The 26,247-nt window shown below is 40.9% G+C and overlaps 1 protein-coding gene across 1 annotated transcript in view; it reads left to right on the top strand.

Moving 5' to 3' along the window:
• Positions 1-4,078: 4,078 nt before the first annotated feature.
• The window catches only part of LOC113406286 (trafficking protein particle complex subunit 10-like), a 102,846-nt gene continuing 80,677 nt past the window's right edge, over positions 4,079-26,247 (top strand). Inside the window, exon 1 of the mRNA XM_026650254.2 lies at positions 4,079-4,256. Within this exon, the coding sequence (XP_026506039.1) occupies positions 4,142-4,256 (115 nt within the window). The 5' untranslated portion in view covers positions 4,079-4,141. The remainder of the gene's footprint in view (positions 4,257-26,247) is intronic.

Below are 26,247 nucleotides of genomic sequence, written 5' to 3'. Positions count from 1 at the left end.
CATACATAGATGTAGTTGGGAGTGACTTACATGCTGGAGGCTGTTTGTGAACAGTCCAGGTTGAAGGCTACAGCAGCAAGGCATTGTAAAGGGCAGGGGTGAGACAGCTACTCATTGGCCTGGACTGTATCATCATATGTCACCCTCTCAAACCAACAACTTTTTAGTAGCACAAAACTAATTAAAAAACAAACAAAAGACTACCACCTGCCACGCCTTCATTCTCCAATATGTGTTGGACAATATCACTCTGCCTAGATCCTATTAGTTCACTTTTGTCAGGCTTATTTACTGCCAGTTACTACCATTTTAATTACTTTACTCACATAGGCAGTGAGTCTTGAATAGGTGAGGGTTTTGACAATTAAAAAAAAAACGTAGTCTGTTCTCAATTTAAAGCTATAATGGATGATTTTTGAGGGGTTTTGTAGGTCAGATTTCTCAGACATTTTATGAGTGGTCACATCAGGATTTGGTGGGGTGGGTGACTTCAACTATCTTGATATCTGTTGGGAAAATAATGCTGCAGCACGCAGATTATCCAACATGTTCTTGGAATGTATTGGAGACAACTTTTTATTACAGAAGGTGTACTGGCAAATCTATACAAAAATAAAAAACAAAAAACAAACAAACAGCCACGCTGGTCAAATACTGGCCAGGTGGTAACTCTAGTTTTCACCAAAAAAAGTTAACAATAATCAGATGACTAACATAGTGAACATCAAAAAGAACAAGTTAAAAATTACTTAGACAAGTTAGATGTCTTAAAGTCTCCAGGGCCTGATGAATACATCCTAGAATACTTAAAGAGCTGGCTGAAGAGATCTCTGAGCCATTAGCAGTTATCTTTGAGAACTTGTGGAGGATGATGGGAGAGATCCCAGAGGACTGGAAAAGGGCCAATATTGTACCTGTCTATAATAAGGGGAATAAGGACAACCCAGGGAATTACTGACCAGTCAGCTTAACTTTGGTGCCCAGAAAGATCATGGAGCAAATAACAAACAAACAATTTGTAAGCACCTAGAAAAAAATAAGGTGACAAGTAACAATCAACATGGATTTGTTAAGAACAAATCATGTCAAACCAACCTAATATCCTTATTTTACAGTGTAACAAGCCTTGTGGATGGGGGCAGCAGTAGATGTGATATATCTTGACTTCAGTAAAGCTTTTTGTGATGCTGTATAAAAAAGAATGATAACTAGTTACACTAATACAGTCACCACTGTTGCAAAACTGCAATAAATATTGTACAATATGTCATGTAAGGCAGTGGTTCTCAAACTAGGGCCGCTGCTTGTTCAGGGAAAGCCCGGGGCGGGCCGGGCTGGTTTGTTTACCTGCTGCATCCGCAGGTTCAGCCGATTGCGGCTCCCAATGGCCGCGGTTCGCCACTCCAGGCCAATGGGGGCTGCAGGAAGCGGCATGGGCAGGAAGCGCCTGAGTGCAGGGGACTGGACTAGATGACCTGTCAAGGTCCCTTCCAGTTCTACATTTCTATGATGCTATCATAATAGAGTGATTTTCTCCTGAACACCCTTTCTCTCACACATGACTGCCTAGACCATATCCTCTCCTAAACATAATCACACAACTACAGCAACTGTTTTCATACAAAAGTAATAGTAGGAAAATTTTAGTTTATTTATAGCTATTTTATTTGAATGTAGCTGCTAGAAATGAGAGGCTGCGCTATGTGCCTATTCAGTTCTCTGCAGCCTGAAGTTTGAGAATCTTTTATATTGGTTTGCACTGGCTAGAGGCAACATCATGGTTCTTTGCAGAGCAAGAGAAAAGTAATGTCACAAGTCATCACTGGCTCCTGGTGGGGGTCTCCAGTGTAAGGGGGAAGAGGCACAGTATCACAAGTCATAGAATTGCCTCTACATTAGTGATTACCCTCGCTCCTATAGAAGAGTCAAGGGACTAATTAAACTAATGGTCTGTTTGCTAAATTTCTCCCTCAAGTGAAGCTGTGCTCCATTGTAATCCTCTATCCATCCCTTAACTTGGGCATAAACGAATGCTGCTGAACTATTTACAACTTTTATTTGCAGTATTGTTGTAGCTAGGGTGACAGATGTCCTGGTTTTAAAGGGACAGTCCCATTTTTGGGGACTTTTTCTTATATAGGCACCTATTACCCCTCACCCCCGTCCCATTTTTTCACAGTTGCTATCTGGTCACCCTAGTTGTAGCTGTGTTGGTCCCAGGAGATGAGAGAGACAAGGTAGGGTTAAGTGAGGTAAAGTTGGTCCAGTAAAAGTTATGACCTCACCTACTTTATCTCTTTATTTACAACTTTGTCAGATATATGATTGAGGGCTGGGTCCACCAGCACCTGCAAGAATCTAGGCACAGGCTGGGCCAGCGTCCCTGCTGCGGTGTGAGCAGCATGAACCCTGAGATGCCTAGGCCCAGTTACCTCTCACCTCAAGGGAAGGGACTGGCCACCCATGCCGTGGCCCAGCAGCTTTGAGTGGCGTGCTATGCTGGAAACTGGCCTGAGTTCCACCAGCTTGCTCCAGCTAGCCCCTCCCAGACTGAGGCAAAAACCAAAACCCCACTCCCTGCCCCTCACTGTAGCCAGTGGCTCTGGGGTCTGTGACAATCAGGATCCAGATATTCAATGGGAGAACAGGGGGGCTGAACCCCAAAGAAAAAGCAATTGAATCAACTGCTTATATACCACGTTACTGTGTAAAAACATGTTGAGTGAGGTCTTTTATGAAAGCTTGTAATGTTCTAAACTTGATGGTCATTATCAGGTATGTATACAGACTTCAGTTACGAATTTATGTATTGGTGCTGCAACATTCAGCTCCATCTCACCAGAGGTGGTCAGCAAGGCAGGGACAGTCTGCCTCCCTACCCACATGAGCCTCGCTCCAATCACCTAGCATTGTACAACCCAGAAAAAGATGAGGTGACCCATTAAAATTCATGGGAAAACATGGAAACAACTTGATATTGAAAAGAAAACCGCCAGTCTTGCAAAACCAAACAAGGAGGGAATTTCCCCTACCATGAATCACCATAGGCTGGCAAAAAGGAAAACTTCCCTGCAATTTGCAATCCCTGTTAAAAGAAAAGGGGATTGAAGTGATGAGGGCCAGCATCTAGGCAGTCTGCTGTGTGTGCAACCCTGAAGCCCGGTGCTAGGCCAGAGGCTATGCCAGCCAGGAACTCAGCAATAACTGTATTAGGTTAGAAAAGGGATTTTTAACTTCCTAAGTGTAAAACCTGAGGTTGCATCTTTCCGTTTTGTGTCTGTGTAACTTGCACCCGTTTGCTTCTCTTCACTAGTTCACTTTTGAACACGAGACTTTGCTATTAACCTTGGGCTTACTCTCCCTCCCCCAGCTCTGGGGTGCAACCTGCCTGGAGTGTGCCCCGAAGAGAACTGATGGGAGGGGGCGGGCGGGTTTGCTCCTTGGGGCGAGAGGAACCAGACGGGCGGGTGTCAGGTAGGGAAGAACTCAGGGAGGTGGAACTGGGGACTGGAGGGGGCTGCCGGGATGCCCCCGTGAGGAGCGGGAGAGCCAAGGCGCGAACTCAGCCTGGCAAAACGGGAGGGGTGCTATTCGTGGCGTCACACCTAAGGCGGTCCTGACAGCGCCCGTCTCCGGGGCAGCTCGGGGGGGCGGGGCTCAGCCGAGGCCCCGCCCCGGCCCGCGCGCGGCTCCCCGGGGTCTCCTGCCGCGCCCTCGCTAGCCTATTTGTCCCTTCCCCCACTCGCCCCTTGTCCATCTGTCAGCCCCGCCCGCCCAGGCTCTTCTCTTCAGCTCGCACCCGCCCCGCCCCCTGCGTAACCGTTCTCCCGTCCCCGCCCCCCCCCTTAAAACGTATTTTGTGTCGGCCGCGCGCCGCCCTCTTCCCTTTAACCCCGCCCCTCCCCCCGGAAGCGGTAATGCTCCGCCAGCCACACGGGAAGTGGGGGAGCTCGAGACTCTCCTCACTCTGGAGCAGGGCCGCGGGGGCAGCGCGTGCGGCGGGGGGGGAGGGGGATCCCAGCACGGACCGGCCCATCCCATCCCATCCCGGCCCGCGGGGCAGGGGGAGGAAGGCGGCGGCAGCAGCAGCGCTGGTCCCATGGCGCGGAGCCGGAGCCGGGGCTGAGGACCCCGCCCGCCCATGGACCCCGCCGCGGCGGCAGCCGCCGAGGAGGAGGAGAAGCAGCAGCCGCCGCAGCCGCAGCCCCAGCAGTCCCCGGTGATCTACACCATGGAGAACAAGCCCATCGTGACCTGTGAGTGACCCGGGCGCCGCCTGCCGCGGCTCGGGCCGGGGGGCTCCCGGGTCCAGCGGGTTTCGTGGAGGGGGGTGGTGGCGAGTCCGCCCGGCGGAGGTGACCGGGCCCGGCCTCCCGGACTGGCCCCGCGGCCAGCCCCGAGGCTAGCGGGGTCAGGGCTGGGAGCCCGGGCGCTCTGGGAAGGGGCACGTCCGGGGACACTTCAAATCTCCCAGTTCCTAACGCCTCAGGAGAGAGAAAGTGGCGGCTCTAGGAAGCCGGGGCGCCGCTCACTACGCTAGTTCCTTTTCTTTTCTTCCCTAGTTTTTTGGAGCGCCAGTGATGATGATGATGAATAGCCAGTGTGATTTTTCAGGCTTATAACACTGCACTGTTGGGTTTACAGCCCGTGCAGGGGCACCTACGTTTCTCTAACACTAAACGTTTATGTGGATTAAAAAAAAAAAAGTAGTAAACGTTTATTGATGTTGAGGTTTTGTAAAAAGCTTGGCTTTGATGTCAAGTATCAGGGGGTAGCTGTGTTAGTCTGCATCTACAAAAACAACAAGGAGTCTGGTGACACCTTAAAGACTAACAGTTTTATTTGGGCATAAGCTTTCGTGAGTAAAACCCTCACTTCTTCGGATGCATCCAAAGAAGTGAGGTTTTTACTCACGAAAGCTTATGCCCAAATAAATCTGTTAGTCTTTAAGGTGCCACCAGACTCCTTGTTGTTTTTTGGCTTTGATGTTACTCTGGATAGTCTTATCTACAGAAACAGTAGTTAATTCTAACAGATTTTAGAAGAGCTGTTCATGCTTCATAATGTAAACCAATCAGTGTTGGAGATTAGGATGAGAGCTAATGTTTGGCGCAAGCTTCCTTCCCTATGCCTGCCTACTACACAATTTTTTTAACTGTCTGGTGCTGGCTACTGTCAGAGACAGAATACAGGACTAGATGGGTTTTGGGGATGAACCATTATGACTATTTCTATGTTTTTACAGAATCAAAAGTTCCTATTAAAAAACAAAAATTTCCCTTAAGAGTATAGGAACATGTCTTCACGACTGACATAGTGGAACATGCGAGATAGTTTTCAAACTTTGCTATGTTTTAACTCTTGGCACCAGAATTTGAGATTCATTTGTAGGCATTATCAGTTGCTAGCAACAAGGAATTCGTTCAAGTATGGCCCAATCCTAGCAAATGTTTTCATCCTTCAAATTGCAACAGTCAATTCCATTCAGGTATGATTGTGGGAAGAGGGAAAGGCATGAGAATGCTACTCTGTCCCATCTGTCACTTAAAATATTGGTGCTTCTCTGCAAGTCCTACTCAATCCATCTGTCCAGTTTTATGGGGTATCTACTGGCAGTTGCACAGTTCTTATAAGAATTATTTTTGGAATGCATGTTAACACTTCAAAAAAAACCACCTGATCAAATGTATAGTTATGCTGTGATGAGCTGCTTTTGGAAAAAGCTGAGGGAGAGGCAGGACAGAAGGTAATTTTAGAGGGCGTTGGTGATTAGGCAGGAGCAAACCTGAGGCTTGGAGAAGGATAAAGTCTAGGGAGGGATGGGATCAAATCAAACACAATTAGCAGATTAGAGTTTAGTTGAATAACAGTGTAACAGTTTTAATACTGTAGTGCTGTCTCGGAATACGTAATCATATCAGCTTCATACGGGTATGGTCTGACTTGGTACACGCCAAAAGCAGCAGTTAACTGGGAATTATATCAGGAAAAAATCTTCAGTATTTTATTTAAGTATTTATAGACTTACAGGCACTTCCAGTTATAACAGTGAGTGGTGGTCCCTGTAAAAACATCAGAGGCTCTTAATTGTTGTATGAAAAGTCCAGAGAAACAGTTAAACTTAATTGAAATTAGCAACTTCTTCCCCCGTTTAACAAAATGGAACTGTTAACTGCTTGTTCATAGTGTCTGTTGGGCCAGAGTTTTCGTTTTTTTTTTCTCCCCCCACTTTCATATCAGCAACATGAGAAATAGCCTATCCAAAAAGTTCTGTCAGTTGAGCACACTGAATACTTTAGTGCTATGTGCTGTGCTCACTTCCAAGCTATCTATAAAATAAACCCAAACCCATTGGGTAGACAGTGCACCTTCTTACTTTAACAATGTTACATTTTTGTATCTGAGTTCTGTAAAATCTGTCTGATTTTCTAGACTGATTTGGTACATGGAAAAGACTCCTAACTATAAACTTAGTAGGATTTACTTATGCAGTCTGGAATGATGTTTTCACAGCTTGCAAAGTACTTAAAAATACGTGGTCTTTTTTAATACGAGTACCTGTGCCTGTTTGTTTCTTCTTTGATACTGCTTGTAAGCTAAATTTAATGATATGTAGAACCTTCCTTCTATTTCCACCTACTCCAAGAACCTTTCAAATTAGTTTCACTCCAAACTTGCATTAAGAAAAATACACATGAATGAAACTTTAAAAATGTCATCATGCTTTCCTTATTACAGTATTATGTTAATATTTATAGGGCTAAGGAGGAGGGCATTCATAGACTCACTATTTTTAACTGTTACCCACCCTTGCCAAATGTGACTTCAGACTGAAATATTTTGTGCTTCATATCAGGGTCTGTTATTCATCTGTCAATTCTGATGAAACTTGATTGAGTTGTTTTTGAACTGAAAAATACAACAAAAATTCTTTGAGTAACTGCACTCATACCTCTTAAAACTTTTCAAAATGCCACACTTAGAATTCCATTCTCATTTAGCACCAATCACTTTGGAATTAAAAATACATCTGTGTTTTTACAAACTGTAAGTGAACTTAGTGCTTGTGAAAAGTGTTGGGATGACAGCCCCAAAGACTGAAATCACCTATACACAACATAGATGTGGTAGACCCAGCTTGTGGGAGATGCGGTATGCATTGTGGATGTGCATAGCTGAGGATTTTTTCAGGGCTCTGTGGAAGTACTTCTACAGATCTATATGTGAATCTAGATATGAGCTATAAGACTACTAGGGCCCTTCTTTTTTGGTTTTTATTTTGTTTAATTTTCCACAGGAATTTATCAGTGTTTATTACCACAACAACAAAAACAGGTGAAAATCAGTGCAAAAAAATATTAATAATTTTTGTGGGTAAATCTCAGGGTTTATTTTGGTGGACGGAAAGATGTGTGGGGGAGGGAAAAAGTATTCAGTGGATTAGTGCTTTGAATTCCGTTCATCAATGTGGTTTGCTGCAGAAACTAAAACCGAACTCAAAACACGCTCCTCTGAGTTTAAGAAAACAATACATCTCTAATCCCCAAATAAAATTTTCGTTTGAATAAACCGTTTTCTGTTGTAGACTTAGAACTATTAGCCTATAAATATTTACATATAATAATTGGGCCACACCATTTGCAGTGCATACACTCAACTTCATCCTTTTCTCCTGTTTGTTTTTTAAAAACTTTTGAATACTTCCTTATGTTCTGAAAGGTACTCTGATACAGATTTTCATTTTCTTCCCATTTTAGTGTATCAGATCTTTAAACTGTTACCTGCTAACAGCTTGAAATGTGTGCGTGAGATTCATCAGTATGTTCAGATGCTCACGCACTTCAGAGCTTGTGTGTCTCTTTATTGTGTGCATCTTCTAGATTAATACATAGTATACACATATTAATGTATTATCAAAATACATACATCTCATGCAATGTATTGTATATCCTAATATAAATATATAAATAACTTGTTTTATATTCAAATAATATAAATCATTCAAATGATACAAAAGTAGGGTGGAAATCAGAAAAAAAATAATGTACTTTATGTAAAACCTGGGAATTTTTTTGGTAAAAACCGGTTTAAGCTGAAAACAAAGGGGCTTAAAGACTACATACCTAAATCTGGCGAGTTCATAGTAACCATGACAGTAAAGCTTGAATGGTTTGTGACCTCATCAGAATTCTGAGTTGTTTTCCATACCTTGTCAATTTCCTGCGATCTTTTCTGTACTTGATATCACCTGAGAGAAAATGCTTTAAATCTTACACCGTACAAAATGTTCATGTGGCTAGTACAGAAAATAATTTAACATAAGTACTTTATTGGTAGCCGGGTTATGATGTTAGAAGTAATTCAACACATAATAATACCGCTTACTTTGTATACTGCTGTTCTTTTTTAAAATAATGTGAATATTCTCTTGTATTTAAAAAGGTTTTGTGATGTACAATCTTCAGGTACCTATGACTAGGAGTAATATTTGCCCACGGTTGTCAGTAGGCTCTTTATGTCTGATTAAATGTATAAAAATTTGATGTTGAGGAAGTGAGATACAAAGAAATAATGCCAACCAGTTTCTGGTTATATGAATTAAGGGTGAACATTGAATAAACTGTTTTTTATACTCTAAAAATATCTTTTCTGTTACAACCACGATTGGATCCTTCTTCACTGTTCAGCGTCTAGTAAACACTTATATTGTGAAATAGTCCTCTTTTAGAGATATTTCTGCCAATCTAAGAAACCTGTACAGCTGTTCTAAATTTAAAAAAAAAAGTTGGAGGGACCCAGTCCTTTCTGAGCTGAAACTCATTTTGAACACAATCCTTTTCAACAAGCTGTATTTTAAAATAAAAAATAGTTGCTGCCATAGGAAATCATAGGAAGCCTGGAAATTGCTTTGGAAAAAGTGCTACTTTTTTCTAAAGCAAAATGTAACCTCATGCCTGTGAGTAGTTCTGCTCTATCAAAATAATTCATGGCAAGATCAAGAATTCCAGCTTTATCTGTGTTTGCTGCTTTATAGTGGGATTATTATGTTTAAATACAGTATAAAAAAGTAGTAATTTAGTTTGATACAACCCATCTTGTGAAGTCCTATCAGTGATTGTCATAAGTGTACCTTGGAAAGTAGTCTTTACTTAACATGGAAACATACCTGGCTTAAAATCTTTACTCGCCAGTGGTGACTAGTCCTCAAATGGTCAATATCTTTTCAGAATTCAAGCTTGGATTTCTGAAATGGAAATGTTACACATTTTGGTGGTAACAGAGTGAAACTGATAGACAAGTCAGTTTAATGATCGGTATTCAGAACCTTGTAAGTAGTTTCTGTTCTATTTAGGTTCTTATACTATACAAATTGTTTAGGTGTCTGAACACCTTCTATTTCATATCTGTAAAATTATTCACCCCCAACAGAAATGTGACTGTTAAGGAGGGGTTGAAAGGTAACATCTTTTTCAATAGCATCACTGCAAAGCAGTTTAGGACAGGAACTCAAGACTGCTTTGTGAAATTGAAATTGCAAGAGGAATTTAGGTAAGAGAATGCAGTTGGCCATTTTTGGCATATAGGCTGGCAAAATATAAATATTTTTAAACTTGACAGACTAATATAGTTCTTATTCACTTATATTCCCAGGAAAAAAATCCTTAAGGTTGAGAATACATATAATTTAGGACCAACAGTAATTTAAGCAATAAAAATCCCAACATGAATGTGATAGTTACTTGAAAAACAAAAAAACACATTAGAAATCTAGGACGTACAAAGTGAAGAAATTATCATTGCCATGGAGGTCTGGCTACTTCTCCTGAAATAGCCATTGGGGCTCTGTATAATGGTATGAGTAGCTATTTCATCACGGCCAGTTTCTGCTGGGTTGCAAACCAGAGAGTTAAGCCGGAATCCAACACACTTTGTGCATGGCTGTGTTGGACTATGGGTACATTGCCAGCATAGCCCTGATTTCTAGTTTCTCTTTCTCATTCATGTTTATTCTGGAAGCATAGGAAGATAATTACTGAACAGGAATATACTTTAGCTTTCCATTGTAGTATATTCACGCAACAGCTGGAGTCTGGAAGATGACTAGTCATATTAAGTGGTTCAAGTAAGTTTCAAGCTTTTGGAGCCAATGCTGCTGCAGAAGTATTACTGTGCTGCAAATTTATTAATTAACGAATGTTCTTTTAATGTGAACGGGCAGTATTTGAAAGTCAGGTAACTGAAGGGGAAAACTGACAAGTCTTGAACTCAGGTCTTTGTTTTCCTTTGAATTAACCGATCTCACTAACACCTTAAAACAGTACAGACTGCATTCCTTGGTATCTTAAGTTACTTTTTTAAAGGTTTGAAATTTCACATTTGTTCTAAAATGCTTAATACTATCATCCATACATTTTGAAGAATAAACAAATTCTAAAGGATTTTAGATGCTCTGAACAGTAATTCCCAGGATATTCATGTACTAGCATGTCAGAATGTTCTTACAAATATATATATATAGACCAGTGTTCTGATGATATAGCCTGGTTTCCTTTAACTGACTTGCTATTAAATTGTTGTTACTATCCATACTCTCCATTTTTAATCATAGAATGATACCATTTGGCAGGGATCTGTCAGTGAGTCTTCTCTGGTCCATCTCCTGCAGATTGACTACATTTTCGCTGAACTATCCCTAATAAAGCAATACCTCAGATGCTTGTGTTTTTGCAATTTCCTCAGCAGCTGCTTCTTTTGTAGTTCTTGTAGTTATGCAGGTCTTTAATTTTCCCTGCTGTAGCTTAAGCCCATTATTTTGTTATATTCTCACTAAATGAGTATTGGTCCCAAAGAAGTAGAGAATTGCACATAACACTTTCTCAGCAGAAGAAAAAGAAAAATCTAAATAGGGTTTCATCATTTGCATTTTATCCCTGTCATTGCTGCTGCAGAAGCACTGTAATGCAGGGCTAGCAGCAAAACTGCCACTGGTGCAGTTCTGGGGATGAAAGCTGTATATGCAGAAGCTAGGGGAGAAGTCAACAGTACAGGTTAAGAGAAACAAGGGGAGGGATGATCCAGGGAAGAGATGCACACAAATGGAGAAAGAGGAGACAGGAAAAAATAGGAAGAGAACTGTTGCAGTTTGTGAGGAATAATCGTCTTGTAGATAAGATCCTGGACTTGGGCCGGAGAGTTCTTGTTCATATCCCAGCTCCTGTATCACAACCTTTGTGACCTTAGACAAGTCACTTGCACGGTTATGCTATATCTCAGTTCCCTTTGTGTAAAACAGGACTAAATACTTTATCTCACAGAGAGGTTGTGAGGATAAATTCATTAATGTTTCTAAAGTGCTCAGATACTAAGTGTCCATTTTTGGCCCAACAGGGTCTAGAAGTGCTATGCAGAGTGCCTTTCATTGTTCTTCTAAGCAACTGTCGCCTTGAAGGAGAAGCATTTGTGGTCTGTAGAGGGAGATGAGTCCAGCTTGTTGTTGCCAGAGAAATGTATGCTGTCATTGCAGAGCCTTTGAGGGAGAGAAGTTTTAAAGAGGTCACTGAGGGATGGGAGGAGATAATCCTTCTCTCAGCCCCCCCTCTCCCACCCCCCCCCAAAAAAAACAACAAGAAGGAAGTGCCTCCCTGCCTGGGAGGGAATAGAAAGATCTACAGAAACAAGTGCAATGTGCAACCCAAATCAGAAAAATGTGTGGGAGTGAATAGTCTTTTTAATTTTTTTGTTAGCGGTAATTGTTAGATTTTTTTTTTTTGGTAGTTAAAGTGATTCATATTACCTAGGGTTGTGCTACAGGTGTCTTTAAGCTGTAAATGTCTCTCTCTTGCCCTCAAACATAATGAAATCTCTGTAGCCCATTATTACTCTCCAGCCAACACTTTGCCATTCTATACTTAGTTGAGGAAGAATTCTCCCCCCGCCCCCTTCCAGATGAGGGCTGCCTTACATTAGCCAAATTTAAGGGATACAACAACAAAGGATGCCTCCTTCTAGTAGTGCATCTTCATAATTTTTATGTCTACAAGGAAATCCAAGGTTTACCTCAGCCAATTCCAAAAGAACAAATATTTTCTCTTCCCAGGAAGCAGCCTGGCTTCAATCCTGTGGAAGGTTCTAAAATTGTTCATTTCCCATTTATGCACACCCTTTCACCTCCGTCCCACATCCTTTGCTATACTATGGGTTGGAGGTCCTTTCCTTCTCCACAGCTGATTTGTGCCCTCTGAGTATTCTTACAGTGAAGGCAGATGGCTGTATCCCATCCAATGAAAAGGGAATTTACTGTTTGCCTGCCAGTTGAAGGATGGGGCCTATACAACCTGTCTCTGTTTGGTATCTTTCTGAAGACAGAAATTACCTGAAATTCTGCTGCTTTGAAGTTATCGTCACACAGGATTTCCGTCACTTTGGGATTCTCCTTCACTTTTATATTTCAAGAGTTGGTTTATTGACATCCTTGAAACATGTCCCTTTTTGTGAGACTGTTTGTATTTGTGTGCAACTGAAGTTTGTGTGGGAGCTCCTCTTGTGACTTTTAAGAACTCACTCTAAGTAGTTCTAGAGGGGGCTTGAGGTAGTGGCATTTGAATAGAGCATGAGGGAATAAGCGCATGCTCCAACTACTGATGCCTGACAGCCAAAAATCACAGAGCTAGAGGAGACTTCCAACATAGCTTGTGCTAGAAAGTTGAGACCCAAGAGTGGGAATCTTGCATGACATAGCCTTCAAAGGAGCAGAATTAGTTATGGGATATTTCCTTCTGCTGTTCTAGACTTGCACTTCTAGGTTTGTTTGTCTAAATAATCTCATGAGTCTTCTCGCTTTAGCAGCGGAAAGCACACTAACTACTTAATTGATAAGTGTCTGGCCTTTGTCCTATCCTGAGTATCATCTTTTAATATTACACTCTGTTATAAATAGTCTAGGTACTTGTCTTGTTTACCTACAACATCTCTGACCCTGTATGCCAGTATTCTGTAGGTGATGTTTGCATAGAATAACCTTAAGTGCTACTACTAAGTTAAGCCAAATTTGCTGATTTTCTTTATTCCCCCACTAGACAATCTCAGAAATGTTTATAGTCCTTTTGGTGATTGTAGTATTTGGTAGTTGCATTTGTTCCATTTTTGAGATAGTTGATATCGCCAGGAAAAAAGATGCTTTTCCCCCCTCTTCATCCTCCGACTCCTTCTGCCCAGATCATAAAACCTGCTGACAATTTCTGGTATTTGCTTAAAAAAATTATTATAAGTAGCACTATTGTTCACGTTATTTATCTTTGTAAAGTTGATTTTAGGGCCTTGGTTTCTTTCCAGACAAGGAAAGTACCAAAGTCCTTCAGTTTCGTTAGATATTCTCTAGAATTATAGATTTCATGTTTTGTTTCGATAGTACCTAAATCTAAAGGCCTTTCATATTTATTACAGTAACTTGAAATGGTGCCATCTGATTTAAGCTATTTAAATACTATATTTAAACTGAGTATACCACTAAATACTGTACATTTTTATTACCAACGTTAATAAAAAGCATAAGAATGAACTCTTCTGAGGAGATTAGGTAGCTTGAGCGCTTGGTTGTGGGACATATAATACATTCTATATCTTGGCCCCCAGTTAAAATCTAGCCTACGTTGGTAGGTCACCAAACAGCCGTAAAATAGGAATGGTTTTGAATTACATACCAGTGCACATTGGATTGAATCCGAGACTAGCAGATTAAAGGCACTGTGGACTAACACCTTGCCTGAACGTTTAAACACCAGTGCAAGGTGAGTGTACGATGCTATAAATCTGTAGCAGCACTAAGAATTGAACACTAGTCTCCTGAATCTCCGTGTACAGTGCCTTAACCACAAAACTATTTCCCCCCCAGATATGTAGAAAGTTAGGTACCCAGAATTATAAACTACTGTGACATTACCCAGGGTACAATTTAGACTGTTGAACAGCGGTCCCCCCCCCCCTCAATTCTCCAATCTGGGGTGCCTTTACCCTGTTTTGCTGTGAGAGCAACCACTCCTGGTCTGCTCTCACACAGCCTCCAGCATGTAAATTACTCCCACCTAGGGTGTCCAGCTAACAAGTGTGAAATATTGGGACATGGTGTGGAGGGTAATAGACACGTATATAAGGCACAGCCTGGAATATCGGGACTGTCATTATAAAATCAGGGCATCTGGTCACCCTACTCCCACCTATACTGTGTGAGTGCTATGGCCAGCCACTCTTGAAGTACACTGTAGAGCATCACCAGCCAACTTCCAGTCCCAGACTCTCCTCCAGAAAAGTACATCTTATACTGCCCAGCCCTCTCCTGGACAATAAACGCTCATATAAAGTTCATTAATAGAAAATGATATGCACAAATCCTGTTCTCTCAAATGGAGTTTCTCAAACACTTCAGTCCAATAAAACAAGTTTATTAATGACAGAAAGATTTTAAGCAATTGCAAGTAACGAGGCATAAAAGTAATTGGTTACAAGAAAAAAGGTAAAATGCAGCTAATATCTAACTTAAGCTAAATGAATTCAACGAAAAGGTCTCTCACCACATGCTTCAGCAGTCATACTGGCTGGATTCCTTTCGGACAGGACACCTCCAGTTCAGTGTTAGTTCCCTTGTCCTTCAGGTGTTGTTGTTGGCACCTGTGGAGACAGGAACCCCCAGCTGTTCTTTTGCCAAGATATAAATTTCTCGCTCACACCTTTTCCTGCCAAATAATAGCCACTTGACCAGCTGATAGTCCATTTGATATTGTTGACACCTGGCTGAGGCATTGGTTTACCTTTTGTTTCTGAGGAACTAGTTTGTGGTTCTTGTGAACTTGGAACATGTCTCAGAAGGGACATGGGGGGAGGGATAGCTCAGTGGTTTGAGCATTGGCCTGCTAAACCCAGGGTTGTGAGTTCAATCCTTGAGGGGGCCATTTAGGGATCTGGGGCAAAAATCTGTCTGGGGATTGGTCCTGCTTTGAGCAGGGGGTTGGACTAGATGACCTCCTGAGGTCCCTTCCAACTCTGATATTCTATGATTCTATGATTCTAAGTATTATATAGTAGAATCTTAACTTTATATACAATGTTGCCACACCATTTTACCAGGACAATAATAATCAGCAAATTGTGAGTTTTCAAATGATCTCTCACAAAGCATACTTTGTACAAAATGTTGTAGTCTTATAAGAGGGGTAGACATAAGGGTACAGACTGCCACAGCTACTCTTGAAAAAATTGTGCCTGGTTCCCTTTCCTGTAAAATGGACATAATGCCTGTATTACAGAGTTCATTGGTTTAGGGCCTAATTCAGCACCCATCGAAGTCCAATGAAAGACTTATAGATCACCAGTGCTAGATCCAGACCCTCTCTTTGCAAAGTGCTTTGAGACCCTCTGAAGAAAGACAGTGTGCAAATGCCAGATATATTTCACGTTGTATGACCCTTCTTGCATCTTCCAAACTCCTGATGAAATTGATGGTTCAACAGTGAGTAATTGAAGGAAAAAATAAAAGTACTTACTGTAAGTTCAGACATAAACCATTTGCAGATAGAAGGTGGTTTATGACTCTGCGATTTTGCTGCTCTACTCTAGATGCCTTCCTGCATGCTCCCCTAAGGAACAATATATGTGCTGTCATTCCCTTGTAAAGAACTTTGCCTCATCTCTTAAAGTCATGGAAACATTTTTACTAATCAGAAGTATGCGTCTCCGTTTGAGTTAAGATGAACCAGACTTTTTAAACTTGGTGTGGTAGCTTTAGTTATATTTAGGGCCCTACCAAATTCATGGTCCATTTTGGTCAATTTCAGTCATAGGATTAAAAAAATTGTAAAGTTCAGGTATTTAAATCTGAAATTTCAGTTTTGAATCCCTGGGGGTCCCAACCTGAAAGGGGGAAGTAGAGGGATCCCAAGGCTATTGTTTGGGAGGTTGCAGTATTGCCCCCCTTACTTCTGAGCTGCTGCTGATGGCAGTGCTACCTTCAGAGCTAGGCTCCTGGCCAGCAGTCTTGGAGCTATCTGCAGCTGGGGGAGGTTCCTGGAGGTGGGTCTGACCCGACCCCAGTAGCCCCTGCAGGGGAAGAGGAAGTCCAGTCACTTCCCATCCCAGCCGGGACTAGCATCTGGAGACCAGCACACAGTAAGAACCCCCAGCCCTGCTTCTCTTCTACACTAGCCAGATTTCACGGGGGAGATCAGATTTCACGGTCCGTGATTCATTTTTCATGACCGTGAATTTGGTAGGGCCCTAGTTATATTCTAGGTTTTCAGCATTAAAAGGCCGAAATATTGTAAATATATATCTAACAAAAATAAAATTACTTTAAGAGGTGGAGGAATATGTATAGAGCCAACAAAACTGACTCTCTGATTCATCTAGCATTGCTTTTTTTTTAGTCTGCATGAATGGGATGCATACATGACTACATCTAACTCAATACCTCTGGTTCTTTGCTCACGGGGTGCTATTTAATCTGGTATAAACTGTAGGTCATGTGAAATGCTACATACTTATAATTAAAAATCCTGGGACTCTTGCTATTTGAAAAATTATTGGTGTAACAAGGTTGTTCATTTAAGGTTAGGTTGTTTTCCAAATTTCCAAATAGCTTCTTTTATCACTTTAAAATAATACTCTGTGTACAGTATATAGTAGAGTGCTTTATCAGTTTGCAGCAATAGATCTCCTATCTAGTCTTCCTCAGATGTGGAAGTTATGATCAGTCTGTTAATGTTATTACTTTTTTGACTAGGGGTCATCTAGGCTTTCTTCTCTCCAGGTCTTTTCACCCTGCCCTTGCCATGAGGGATTCTGTTATAGTGTTGATCCTTTTGGCTCAAGAGTCTAAATGCTGAAGTCTTCGGGAGTATCTGCTAGCCGGGTCTCTGGGGAGCAAAGTGAAGTGTTCCATTTCATTACATTCACTCTCCAACAATAAATTTTGGGATTTTTTCTTTTTAGCCTTTGATAGCCCTTGGATCAGAACTGTCATTTCCCATCTATGTGCCACCGAGCCGTTACTAGACCATTAAGGTGTAGTTCATTTTGTACAAACTGCTGTGACTTGAAAATCAGTAGCTGTCCTCTGTGGCTTGGCTTCTCCAGCTACTATAGCTTGCTGTTAACACAAAATCAGAGATAATGGGGATTAAATTTGTTTCAATGTTAAACTTACAGTAAATTTCACAAACTGTAACCTTAAATCAGTTGTAAGGTCTGGTGTAAAGCTCCTGGATTGCAATGCAGGAAGAGTACTATGGTGAAGACTGAGTAGCAGAATTTCTATGATACAGTACAGGCATCTGGAGATCATTGACTGTACAGTTCTATTTCAGACTATCTTGAGAAACCAGGGTGGATGAAAATGGATGATTAAAAAAAATATTTAAATTGGATTATTTTGATTTTATTTAATGTTTTTCTTTTTAAAAATAAACAGTTTAAAATGAAATCTAAATTTAATACAAAATTTATGAAGCCCTACACATTATCTCTTAAAACATTTAAAAATAAATATGCTGAATCCATGAGCCTCTATCAAAAGTTAAAGGCTGCTTTTCTATCTAAAGAAAGAATGAGGGGGAAAATGATTTAACTTTTGAGGTCAAGGTTTATTATATACATGGCACTAATAAGTGGTACTGTGTAAGGGCTTGTTTTGTTTAATAACTTTATATGCTGTTTTGTGTTTGTTTAAATACCAGTTACCATCCTAATATCACTTGACACAATAATCTAATAAATAATAGATTATTCACCATTTTCTAGCATACTGCAAATGTACAGTTAATTAGAATCTGAAAATATTAAGCTATATGATTGCTTAAATAAATATATATAGTTTTAGTGTACCCACCTAGGTAGCACAAATGTTCCAAATCTAGTGTAAAGGCTCTATTTAGTTGTAAATCACAGATTTTAATGGTTCTATTAACCAGTGCAAATGCATCTTTCTCTAGAAAGTAACTGAAGTACAAATGGAAAAGTTGATTAAAATGGATTTAAATAGCCTTGATTTAAATCAATTCACCCTGTAAGAAACTTTACTAAGTGAATAATATCTATTAAATATGTCAAAAGAAATGAATATTTTGCTGACAACACTGTTGTGCTCCTATGGCACCATATTAAAATCTTTTCTCCAGTTTGCTATGTAATGGGTCAGAATGCTTTCATTTTAACAGGCTTCATGGGGTTTCAAGAATCATGTTGTAGGGAAGGTTCCCTATATAAATGCTCAGTTATGTTCATGTTGATGTCTATACTGAATTTAATGTGTTTTAAACATATAGTTATAAGGAACTGTTAATTAAGGTAATGTGGCTAATGGACCCAGTGATTCAAAATGGAGTCTGGACAATTAACAACTCTGATTCCATATCTGTCGCCCTTCTTCTTGTCACTTCTGGCGGAAAGAGCAACAGCCACTAGGGGTCCAGTTCAAACCTGGAATGTTTGCGCCACAGAATATATAAAAGGACTGCGCGCCCTAACCAACAGGCTGTTCATCTGAGAGGCACCCGGTATCAGTCTTGTTTGCACGGGCTTCAAGGGTCACCTCTACGGATCAAGATCTACCCCATCGATCTGGATGACATCTTACACCTGAATCAACGTCATCTAACACCTGAGACAACCTACCTGATCCTGGTTCCAGTGTTGCTGTTTCCTGGTTCCTGTACGTGGATGGTCCAGTGTTACTCCTGCCATAACCAGGCTGCGCGGTCAGTCGTAGGTCCAGGATCCAACGAACCTGAGCTGCAAGGACAGATATCACCATCAGCTACCTAATTCAGACCAACGTTATCCGTTGTGACACAGCATAGTTTTGGGGTGTTTTTGTTTAGGATTTATTCTGTTGGAATTTATTGCTTAAGGGGTTGTTGAAGACCAGGCTTCACGCCTATCTTTCTGGGGCAACCACAATTGTAGTTTATTGCTTCCTTTATAAATCTTCTTTGTGTTTTCAAAGAATATCTGTCTTTTCTTTATGAAAGTTAAGAGGGCGGTGGGAGGAACTGACATCTCTACTCCATAGGAGATAGATACTGTAGGCCAGCTCAAGTACCTCACCTCTGTCTACTAGTTTGAACGTAACAATATGCCTGAAATAATAGAAAGTCAATGGACTAGAGTGTTTTGACAGACTAATATATTGCAACGTTAAACTAAATGCTGACGAACTCATGGAAAATGAATATTGGTATGTTTTATGTTTCACAGTATTTTTATATAAATACTTTGGCTCCATTTCTACATTTATATTCTTCAGCAAGATTCTTCTGATCATGTTTAGATCATGGATATTGTCTGTTACCCCCTGTGTTTAGGTTGGCTAACACTTTCCATTCTAAAATATTCTAGCAGCCACTTTTTTAGTGAAGCTCAAACATCTTCATTGTTTGTAGCAGGGCTTTGAAAGTTGACATGGGGGAGCCCTCTGGCTAGTCTTTTCTTTCTCATGAAATTCCCTTGAGATTTATCTGAGTTAAACTGTTAATCCCCATCAGACTAGAAATAAGGGGAAAAAAATTAAGTGAGAGTAATCATTGAAACAATTTAAAGTCAAAGTTAGATGTTGTTTTGCTAAAAGGTATGCTCTAGGTCAAATAAGAATTAATTTAGGGAAGCCCTTTGGCCTGACTGAAGAAGGTTTATAGCTATTGCTTTGTGGCATTATGTATATGGAGTAACACTCCATTCTGTGGTACCAAATTTGGCTTAAATGCATAGCTGAATTTTTCTCTCTACCTTGGCCAGGTACAGAGAGATTTGAGAGGCCTTGAAAACGGTACATAAAACTGACCACAGTTTCAAATAATCTGTGAAGTACTGCCCTAGGGGGGTCATATACAAAAGTGTCTTTCTTAGTAACATCTGATACCTTGCAGAGAATAAAAGATGGCTACATTTTGCCCTACCACCTCTTTTTCACAGTCACCTATGTTCTACACTGAGTAGTGTGGCTGCTTAAATCTGGGGCACTTTCTATTCTGCTTTCCACTTCAGTATCCCAGAAATTAAATGTAGTATTCAAAACATGTTCTTGTGGATGCAGTAACAGTTGGCTGAGTTGCACATGGAACCTTGGATGAACTACACCATTGCACTAAGAAATGACAGGAAAACTGAAAACTTTCCCTAGGTAAGAAGTCATCACCACCAGGTTAAAAAATAGATATTTCATAAACTTCAGAAAGAGGGATGTTGCCAGTAATCTGCATGTAATTAAGGGTTTCCTTAATTTCTTAAATTTCAGAGACTGCTGAAGCAGGAAAACCCCCTTAAATATTTGCCTAATTAATATACTTGCCAGCAGTGTTCCCTCTAATTTTTCCCACACATGTGCGGAATGAATTTTATGTGCACCATTATGGAGGTGATGCGTGACACATCACCTCCATGTTGGTGCACACAACAAAATTCATGTGGTGGAGATGGAGCTGAGGGCTTCGGAGTATGGGAGAGGGCTCAGGGCTGGGACAGAGGGTTGAGGTGCAGGGGTGTGAGGGCTCTGGCTGAGGGTGTGGGCTCTGGGGTGGGGACAGAGATGAGGGGCTCAGGGCTGGGGCAGAGGGTTGGGTGTGGGGGCGGTGAGGGCTCCAGCTGGGGGTGCAGGCTGTGGGGTAGGGCTGGGGTGGGGGGGGTGAGGGCTCTGGCGGGCGCCGGGGATGAGGGATTTGGGGTACCGGTTGCCCCGTGGATATGGTGGGGTGAGAGGACTCCCCTCTCTCTCCCTGCAGCAGCACCTGGGCTGGGGGGGAAAGTGGCCCCTCTCCCCATGGCGACAGCTCCAGGGCTGGGGCCGTGGGATAGGTGCCTGTCCCGCGGGCCACAGCAGGGCTGGGGTGGTTTGGGGCCAGGGGGCCTGTCCCGCGGCTGGGTTGGGGCTTGGGTGCCTGTCACCTGGCTGTGGCAGGTCCACCGGGGCTGGGTTCCCTGAGCACCTGTGTGGCGCTTAATAGGCTGCTGCTTGGCTGCGCAACTTACAGGGAACTTAGCTTGCCAGTTGTCATACAAATCGGTTAGAACTTTCACGTTTAGGTGAGCAGGAAAGGCCATTGATCTGATCAATTTACTGTACCCTCTCTCTACATGCACGCGTCATACGTCATTAGAAAGCTGCTTATGTCTACTTAATATGCGGTATGATGTGGAACTGTTAAGTGGGGCCATTACCATAGAAACAGGGATAAACAATGACATCATCGATGCATTAAAATGACCACTTTAATATACTTGCATTCATTTCGGTTAGCTTAATGACTATTATTTCAAGACATAAAATTGGATTTCTTTGATCTCAAAGCATCACAACAACAAACCGAAGGGTAAAACAAAATCTAATAAATTTTTACAGGTATCATTGAAATGTAATAGCACTAATGACATTTCTAGTCAACGTTTTTATTATCATCATCTTCATCATTTTGATCTCTATTGAGAGTGCTTGGGTTACCAGTCTTTATTGCCTTGGCATGTACACAGTTCTGTGCAGGGAAGAGTATGCTGACCGTAGATAATTGATTTTTCTTGCATACTTTTTCATGGCAAGTCGGTTCTGGGTCTGTTCTAGGTTTTTCAAACACTGCATACTGTATAAGAGACTCTGATTACCCAGGGAGACTACGTGGTATTTCCTGTGATGCAGCACTACTTGCAAACTGTTCTTGAAACCCACTCTAGTCATTAAATGGGACGTATTCTTTCCAGCAATGGTCTGTATGTTGGTGTCTATATTGTCTCCTTCATGAATGAGATTTCCACCCTCCTGAAGTGGTACAATTCCATTTGGAATGAACGTGCCTCCTTGGAATCTTTCTGCTTCAATTTTTGCAGCCTGATTGATGAACCCTTAGCTCACCATAATTGATGCAGTATTCATGGGGTAGTTGTGCTGCAAGACTTACGTGCAGTAGCGTGATAATTTTGGAACTCTGCAATTGAGAGGTGCCTTCTTTGAATGTCATCTAAAGGATGATGCTCATTGCTGGCTGAATATATGCCTCTTTATCAACCAAAGGACAAACTCCTGCACCAGTTGGGGCACAAAAGTAGCTGACCTGTTAACTACAATCACATGGCTTTGGGTTATATTATGAGGCTTTCATTTTGGCTATTTCAGACTGAGTGACTAAAGAGACATAATACAAACCACTTGAACAGCTTTCAAATGAACATCAGGCTCACTCATCAGAAGAACATCCAAAAAATATTTGAATGACTTAAGTTCCTGCTTCAGATTACTAGTAGCTTGGATAGCATCAGCTGCTATTGCACTGCATAGAACAATGGTAGACTTGCCTTATCCATGCTGCACATAGAATTAAATTGCAGAACCATACTGTTTTTTTTTTTAATTTTGCCTGTAACTTTCTACTGGAATAGCTTGCAGTTTCTCCATCTAAGGGAAGTAGGGCATTATATCTTTGTAACAGCCTGGATGTGGGAGAGGAGCCTTGTATATAAAATCATTCTCTCTCTTCAATCAACTGATAAAATGTGGTGTGACAAGGTGATTGTGTTGTTGCAGCGTAACTAGATGATTTTGCTTTGATTCATTTTACTCCGTTAGGAAGAAAGACATGTTGAGGGATAAACTGCATCCTTAGCAATCAGGTCAAGCAAAAAACAGTGCAACAGGTCTGATTGCTGCAAGATGTGTTCGCTCTGGTGGCTACAGAAGCAGGTGAACGTGAATCTCTGTGAACAGATTCAGAGTCTGTTTTCTTTCCTGGGTTCAATACAGACTCTGACTTGTGCCAAAGTCCACTTGCTTGTGTATTTCTGTGAGCAATCCCTGTGATAGCATATTGGTGGCCCATCATCTAAAACTATAAAACTCATCCAGTAGCCACCAATTCATCTCTTCTGGCTTCTGCTGCCAGCATCACAGAATTCTGTCCAGTACTGATAGCTTTTGACAGTTTTATGCATTCTTTTGATTTTATTGACAAAGCACATTTTTCAAAGGTTGTGGAGAGTCTTTCTTTTTGATGTAAGATTTAAGGGGCTTGTATCCTCTGTCTTCATATACTGTAACTTCCCTGTAGAAGTAAAATTCCCAAAATGTATTGTTAGCATTAGCATCACCACTACCAGTTTTTCACAAATATACAGACTCTTGGTAAATTAGATATATATTAGTAGTATATTAGTAATTGCCCCTTTTGTTTAATGAGCACTTACTTTGATTGAAGCCCAATATGAAGCTGTATATTGTCATCTTTAACACAAATACTGTGCATAAGTGTCACTGAATTAAGCTAGTTTCTAGGATATTTCAAAGGCTGGTACTGCATGCATAGGCGGTTACAAATTAAAACCTTCTAGCAGGCAGACATGATGCTTTGCTGTAAGTACAATAGCTTACAAATGGAGAAGCATTACATTAGGAATTCACATACATTTATATCAACCCACTATGCAGTATGGGCATGCAATCTGCTGCTACTGGTGTACAACCTTCAGTATAAAACTTATCTGGTCAGAAAATTTCAATTGAAAATACAGAAAACTATTATCACTTGTGAAATACTTTGACAATTAAGAATATGCAATGTGAAAACATTTCATGTTTGTATATTGCAAAATGTTATTTGCCGTTTTTGTCACATGCTAAAAAAAAAATTTCCCCATGCAAAACCAATAAGTCTTTTAATACATTATTTGGTAGCTTTAACCAATAAGCACCACATTAAGATATTGAAATTAACTTAAACAGTAAAAATTGTAGTCGTCGTCATCATGTTGCAGTGTTTTTGGAACTGCAAGAAGTGATGTGTTCTCATTTTAAGTACCATTGTTTTACCTCACCTACAGGCTTGTGAACCACTTGACAGCTCCACATCATACCTCATCTACATGTACAGAAAATAAGCTTTCAAATGATAGATGATCATGTGTATAGGGTGGGCACACTACACTCCAAAAATGGAGAATTGCCGCACGCCTAATTGTAGACAATCTCTAACTTGCACAATGAGTGATCTTTAAAAATGAAGCCTGGAAAAGGATTTTAAATTCTAAGTTGGGCAATTACTTATGGCTTTTGCTGTGTGAGAGATTGCATATGGGGAACTGAAAACTAATTTTTCATTTATTGTAAGATATGGGAATTCATTTTTGATGAATAGAAGATAATAGTCCATTGTGAATACTCTAATTATTCATGAACAGTGTTACACAAAGAGCCAATGTCAATTGTGTCCACCCTAATTCATTCTGTATTACTATCTTGTGTTTGCAGTACGTTTTATACATATTATGCAAAATGTTTACAGGAAAGTGTGATGCAGTTGCATATATTATGCTAAACTACTTATTACACTTTGAGCAGGGTGATTTCTAGCAACATTATCCTCTTTGCCATATTGTTCAGATTTGTTAAAATGTTAAATCTTCAAAAACTTCATTCAGTTCTATTTTTGTCACTGAGGCATAAATCTTCTAAGAAGATACTGATATCTGTAAAATTTCATGAAGTTTTCATGTACCTGTGCTTGTCTGTATTGCACAGTCATTACCTTAGCTTTAAAATTATTGAAAAGTATTTTCTATTTCTAATAATCTAATGCAATCACTGAAAGCTGAATATTAGAGGGAAGGGAAATACTGTTAATAAAAAATACACTGAAACCTAATAATTAACAAATTAACAATCCCATAGTTTTCTTTAAATTCTGAAATTACAATTCTAGAAGTGACAATATCTTTTAACATCAAATGTTGCTGTTCTGCAGCATGTTAATCCTAGCAAAGTTAACTGCAACGTCATAAACAGCTCTGAGATGAGTACAGAGCAGTATGATTATGGGATAACATAATTCAGTGGTTCTCAAACTTCTGTACTGCTGACCCCTTTCAAATAGCAAGCCTCTGAGTGTGACCCCCCCCTTATAAATTAAAAACACTTCTTTATATATTTAACACCATTATAAATGCTGGATGCAAAGCGGGGTTTTGGATGGAGGCTGACAGCTTGAGACCCCCCCATGTAATAACCTCGCGACCCCCTGAGGGGTCCTGACCCCCAGTTTGAGAACCCCTGACGTAATTCATGTTCAGATTCCCATGCAAGCACTTAATACTGACTTGTGCATGCATACAGTACTCTTCCTTTACTGTGATATTGCTGTTGAGTGCTAGAAATACAGAAGGTTTGTGGTTCTGGTCACATTTTTCTCTTGTGTGCATATTCATTGTCTGTACATTAGGTTTTCTGCCTTTTCCTTGTTTAGGGTTTGATGCAAGGTTCCTCATGTGATCACCCAAGCTGAAAGCCAGTTCCACTTACTGGCACACCAAAGGTACAATAGCCACATTGGGGGACCATGCTTATGTCTCTCTGGAAGGAAGAAGTGTGTGGGGGAGGAGGACAGGAGGCCGTTCTTTGAGGCTCTCTGTGGGCCTTTCTTTCCAGCCAGAATTGTTCACCTTTCTTTCTTTCCTGTTCCAGCTAACAGGAGTTTTGATAGGCTAAGGGTCAGTGTTTTAGAGCAGTTGCGCTCAATCTTTCCAGACTACTTGTACCCCTTTCAGGAGTCTGATTTATCTAGCGTACTTCCCAAGTTTCATGTCACTTAAAACCTGCTTGCTTACAAAAGCAGACATCAAAATATAGACATGTCACCGCGCACTATTGAAAAATTGGTTATTTTCTCATTTTAACCATATAATTATAAAATAAATTTGAATATAAATACTGTGCTTACATTTCAGTGTATAGCACGATATAAACAATTCATTGTCTATGAAATTTTAGTTTGTACTAACTTCACTAGTGTTTTTTATGTAGCATGTTGTAAAACTAGGCAAATATCTAGATGAGTTGATGTACCCCCCTGAAAGACCTCTGCATACCCCTAGGAGTATGTGTACTCTTGGTTGAGAACCACTGTTTTAGAGGAACAGGGGAATTCCTGTTGCCAATTCCTCAGCACAGTTAGCAGTTGAAGTGAGGCTCAGTGCTTTAGTCCCCATTCCTGATCTAACAGTGTGCTTGCATCCTCTCCCATGCTTTCTAGTACCACTGGGAATGGCTGTCTAATGAGGTTTGTGGCTGATTTAAAGCAGGGTCTTGTTTTAGCCTGATTTTTGAGTTTTCTTTTTCTCCATTTTTCCCCTCACCCTTTGAGGAGGAGAACCTCAAGTCTTCCACAATGCATATGTGATGCTTTAGCACAGTGGTCTCCAGACTTTACAGGTTTGCACCCCCCCCCCCCCACC

Source organism: Terrapene carolina, unplaced genomic scaffold, assembly GCF_002925995.2.
Source record: "Terrapene carolina triunguis isolate 2854851 unplaced genomic scaffold, T_m_triunguis-2.0 Scaffold24, whole genome shotgun sequence".
Taxonomy (NCBI): domain Eukaryota; kingdom Metazoa; phylum Chordata; order Testudines; family Emydidae; genus Terrapene; species Terrapene triunguis.
This window is presented reverse-complemented; position numbering and strand designations above follow the sequence as displayed.